General features: G+C 35.4%; 2 protein-coding genes and 1 pseudogene across 3 annotated transcripts in view; 1 reads left to right on the forward strand and 2 right to left on the reverse strand.

The window, feature by feature from the left end:
- LOC110420218 (Adenine nucleotide alpha hydrolases-like superfamily protein) lies at positions 1-1,206 on the forward strand. The gene is made up of 4 exons (XM_021433452.2): positions 1-289; positions 398-507; positions 607-728; positions 821-1,206. Exons 1-4 carry the CDS (start codon positions 115-117, stop codon positions 909-911), a joined length of 498 nt encoding a protein of 165 aa, XP_021289127.1. The 5' UTR covers positions 1-114; the 3' UTR covers positions 912-1,206.
- A 729-nt stretch (positions 1,207-1,935) lies between these two features.
- Positions 1,936-3,168, reverse strand: LOC110420216 (glutathione S-transferase U8-like). Its single transcript, XM_089784338.1, is given in 4 exon segments — positions 1,936-2,443; positions 2,445-2,482; positions 2,484-2,549; positions 2,792-3,168. Coding segments are annotated over 4 exon segments (684 nt in total). The 5' UTR covers positions 3,107-3,168; the 3' UTR covers positions 1,936-2,178.
- Positions 3,169-4,308: 1,140 nt separating this feature from the next.
- Positions 4,309-5,077, reverse strand: part of LOC110420217 (glutathione S-transferase U8 pseudogene) — a 1,051-nt pseudogene continuing 282 nt past the window's right edge. Inside the window, exons 1-2 of the transcript XR_016351466.1 lie at positions 4,812-5,077; positions 4,309-4,693 (exon numbers count right to left, since the gene is read on the reverse strand). The exon at positions 4,812-5,077 is cut by the window's right edge and continues 282 nt beyond it. The product of XR_016351466.1 is annotated as a glutathione S-transferase U8 pseudogene (transcript). The remainder of the gene's footprint in view (positions 4,694-4,811) is intronic.

Below are 5,077 nucleotides of genomic sequence, written 5' to 3' on the forward strand. Positions count from 1 at the left end.
ACCAACTCAGTCTTGAAACCGTCCTTCAGCATTGCAGAACTTTGTTTTTTTTTTTGGCTTTTATCATCAACGTTCAGACAGGAAACTTGTTGATTCTTCTTGCGAAGAAAGAGAATGGCGAAAGATAGGAAGATTGGGGTGGCTATGGACTTCTCACCGAGCAGCAAGAGCGCTCTACAATGGGCTGTAGATAACTTGGCTGACAAGGGAGACACCCTTTACATCATCCACATCAACCCCAAATCTCTCGACGAGTCTCACAACGCTCTCTGGGCTAAATCCGGTTCTCGTAAGTTTCTTTCTTTTTCTGACATAGATGCAGCTTCTTCTTCTTCTTTTTTTTTTTATATATGTTCTGATCTGATCTAAACCTTGGGTTGTTTTCCGATTCTTGCAGCTCTTATTCCTTTGACAGAGTTTAGAGAGCCAGAGATTATGAAGAAGTACGATGTTAAAACTGATATTGAAATTCTTGACATGCTTGACACTGCTTCAAGACAAAAAGAGGTTCACTTCTCCCCTTTTTTTTTAACCTTTCAAATTAAGTCCTCTTGTTGATCATCATTTTATCCTGTCTGAGGCTGATGTACATGTTTGCTATTGCAGATACACATTGTAACGAAACTGTTCTGGGGAGGAGATTCTAGGGAAAAAATTCTTGATGCTGTTGAGGATCTGAAACTTGACTCTTTGGTCATGGGAAACAGAGGACTTGGAACCGTTCAAAGGTAAGAAAATGGCCATCTGTTTTTATGTTCCTTTCATTGTCTCAGTTGTCACTGATGTTTTGAGCTTTGGGTTGGCTTGATGGGAAAAACAGGATCATCTTGGGGAGTGTGAGCAACTACGTTATGACACATGCTCCTTGCCCTGTTACCATCGTTAAGGAATCAAGCTCCAAGAAGCACTGATAAGTTCATATATTTCGTCTTTCATTTACGAAAAATAATCTGATGAACGGCTGTTCCTTCCGAGTGTATGCTTTGAATCGGCTCGATGTGCTGTTCCTATCTGGTTGATCATGTTTTCTAGTAGCTTAAGGAGTTAAAGGTTGTGTTACCAAATTCTTGAATGTGGTACTTTGTCGGTTAATCTATTCCTTTGGTATTGATTTTGTGTTCCTACAAATGAAATCATAGCCCTTCATGGTGCTGAAAAACTTCTCAAGGCATGGAATTTAATAATAAAAGGTTTTGTCTTTGCCCACATTATGAACTCTTTTTCAAACGTTCAGATACTTTGCTTTTTCTTTACTAATTTCCGCCATATCACATGGGCTGATGGAAAGATCTAGATCCATGAACTTGTGCCACCTGCCACACTGCCTACATTGCCAACCATTTACATTTTTTTTGTTCTGTTTTTAATTGAATTATCCTTCATCTAGCGCATGATTTTGTCAGCTGTGAAGCTGCTCTGTTTTCTGAATATGGCGTAAATTATGAAAAAAAAAAAAGACATTGAGAAACTCAACATTTAAATGATAATATATGTAACGATTCAAGTATTGAATAATTTTTTAAATATAAATCACGTAATTTTTAAAAATTTAAATTTAAATTACTAGCCGTGGTAGATATATAGCGATAGATTTGAATGGTTATATAAGTCATATTATATGTGAAATATTACATATTATAATTTTATTTATTTAAATATTTATTTTTGATATTTTTATTAAAATCACACATCACATCAAATGTTAAATGTTAAGTATCATAATCTTATTCACTTAAATTTTTATCTTTGATGTCTTTATTAAAGTTACACATGGCATTTACAAGATTAAAATTTTTTCAGCAATGTGAAAGTTCATATCAAATTAAAAGTTCATATCAAAAAGTTCATATTAAACTAACGTAGATTTTGATACTATTTATAACGATCCAAAACTAAATACTGACTCAATAACTTTTTAAACTGAAATAACGTGACTTACAAAAATTTAAACTCAAATTATTAATAGTGATCATATTCACATATGTGAGATGTTCAGTATAACACTATATCTCTAAAGTGTACTTGATATCTGACTCGAAAACAAGAACAACAAACGATGAACACGCTACTGATGCGGTCTTGGAACATTTGGAGTAAACTAAGATCACGACACAAAACCAGGTGATAGAAACAGGGGCAAGCACGCGACAATTATTGGGGGAAAAGGGAAAAACAGGTTCATTTGGAGGCATTGGTTTGAGCTTGATCCATGGCTGCAGCAATGCGAGCTTTGAAGAAGGCCAACAGTTTATCTCTGGGAGGCAGGCTGCCCTTGACAACGCTGCAGCTCACGAACTCGTCGGTCCATTTGAACAACCCGGGAAATTTCTCAGCTGACAGCAACTCCATCCCTGTGGCTTCTTGGATGAGCCTGAGCCAGTAGCCAATAAAGTTGGCAGCAATGTCTACCATTCCGACTGTATCTCCCCAAAGAATCTCTTTCACCCAGCGCACTTTCAAGCGTTTTTAGACACTCGCAAGCTTTCTTCCAATGGCTTTTCTCGCTCACTCTCTGGGCTCCACCCTGCTTTCCATATCGCAGGCAAGCACTACATGCACGCCACAAAAAGAACTAAAACAGTGAGACCAAAGCTGATAGATCCTACGGTTTCGAGAATAGAAATCTTCTGTTCTCATTTAGTGCCCTTACTTGGTCGTTATGTAAGTTTGAATGGGTCAATTCAACCCAAATATAAGTTTTGCCAGGTGACCAGACCTATTTCTGAATCTGAGCTGTTTGAAATCTTAAAAAAAGTAGACCAAAAGAGTAGTTAAATGATCAAAGTCTTACCTTCTCATCGATGAACTTAGCCCAGAAACGAGCCATGGCTTTATCGTAAGGATCCTCTGGCAGAATGGGATTGCCCTTCCAAGTTTCCTCAATATATTCAAGTATAACGAGCGACTCAGCAATTGGTTTTCCATTGTGGAGGAGGACAGGAACTTTTTTGTGAACAGGATTGTATTTCAAAAGCAAAGGGCTCTTGTTTTTAGGGACATCCTCCTCTATGTACTCATATTGAACACCTTTCAATTGCAAAGCAAGCTCTACCCTGCGGCTAAAAGGGCTTCCCCAAGCTCCAAAAACCTTCACTTCTTCAGCCATTATGGAACTTTTTACGTCTTCTGCACTTGGAAGGATACTTTGGTTTGATGCTACTTATAGAGGGAGGATTTCCTAGTTTTCTTAGGGAGGAAGGCAGGCTTGCTGTCAACATCGTTATTTAATCAGTGACCGTCGACTGAGAGCAAAGTCGTCGGAACAGCAAGTCAACGCAATGAAACATCGAAGAAAGTTCAATTGTGCTAATAGTAAATTAAGATAAAGCATGAGGCAAGATGGTGCGTCAGCTTGAAGACTTAAAAATTGGGCCTTCGGTGCTCTTTTTTCTTGGGATATCCAAGTCCAACCCTATCTTGAGTCTTGACAGCCAGCCCTTATCAGAACTGTAGAATGCAATAATATATGCTTTGATATTAAATGCAGAAACCTGGTCTGATTTTCAATTTATCTATTTTTTAAAATAAAAATCAGATCAAATAAGAATTTAAATATTTTTTTAAAAAAATAAAATTAATAAAAAATTAAAAAACTCTAATAAAAACCTTTTTTCGTTTTCTTTTAAAAATATATCAATTTTTCAAAAAATATCTCTACTCTTCAATCAATATCCCTCTCCTTTTTTCCTTTTTCTGTAAATCTATCTTTTTTCAACACAAAATCATGATCTCTTTCTTCTCTATTTCTCTTTATAAAAACTATTAAAAAAAATTGAAAGCCCAACAACCAAATAGCAAAATTTTAATTTTTTTTATTCTCATAAAAATATAAAAAACCCAAAATTTAAAGTTATATTCAAATATTATTTAAAAATTTTCTCTTTTCTTCACTAAAAAATATAATATTATTAGTACTATATAACTTTAAGAGTTGTTCCATTTTTTTTATGAATTTATTAGATTTTTTTACTTAATATTGTATATAAATACGAAATACACTCGTTTTGTTTTGATTTATTAAATAATTAAAGATGACATGGATACTCGTTATAGTAATTTTAACTAAATTTAAAATTTATATAATTTATTTTATCAAATATTTTATCAAATAATTTTAACTTAATTTTAAAAACTATTATCTTCCATAAAAACTTCATAACTTTTAAGTTAAAAGAAAAATTAAGTCAAACAAGCTCTAATTTTATTCTTAGAAGTTGCAAACTGCAGAGAGATTACAACACACAGAGTGAAGAAAACAGATTCTAGAACAAAAGCATGAGCTGATCAAGAACTATTTTTGCCATAAAATCATATGGAAAATGGTTGATTTGGGATAGCATTAATCTGTCCATCCATCACCAGATAGCCAGTTTTTCATAAAGGCAATCAGTTTATCTCTAGGAGGCAGGTGTTCCTTAACAGGATTGCAGCTTACAAACTCGTCACACCATTTGATCAACGCAGGGCATTTGTCTGCTGTCAGAAACTCTAGTCCTGAAACTTCATGAATGACCCTAAGCCAAAAGGCGATGAAGTTGGCAGCAATGTCAAGCAGTCCGATTGTCTCTCCTCCAAAGAATCTCTTTCCATTGAGTACACTTTCAAGTGTTTTCAGACACTCCCTTACTTCTTCCAGGGCCTTCTCTCGCTCTTCCCCTGTGCCTAAAAGAGCTTTCCACACTGAAGGCATGCACTAAAACACAAACACAAACACACAAGCAAATAAGAAACCAAAAATCCAGATTTATCTCCCACTTACCAAATTTAAAAGCAGTGATTCCAATAATTCACAATTGAATCTTACTTCTTACCTTCTCATCTATGAACCTAGCCCAGAAACGGGCCATGGCTCTTTCCTGAGGATCTTCAGGCAAAATGGGATTGTCTTTCCAAGTTTCATCAACGTATTCAAGAATAATAAGAGACTCCAGGATTGGTTTTCCGTTGTGCAGGAACACAGGTACTTTCTTGTGAATTGGATTGTATTTCAGAAGCAAAGGACTCTTAAAACTTGTCGTCAGAGACATCCTCTTCTATATACTCAAAAGGGATACCTTTCAGTTCCAAAGCAGTCTCC

Source organism: Theobroma umbraticum, unplaced genomic scaffold (genome assembly GCF_002168275.2).
Source record: "Theobroma umbraticum cultivar Fairchild unplaced genomic scaffold, ASM216827v3 scaffold_86.0, whole genome shotgun sequence".
NCBI lineage: Eukaryota > Viridiplantae > Streptophyta > Magnoliopsida > Malvales > Malvaceae > Theobroma > Theobroma umbraticum.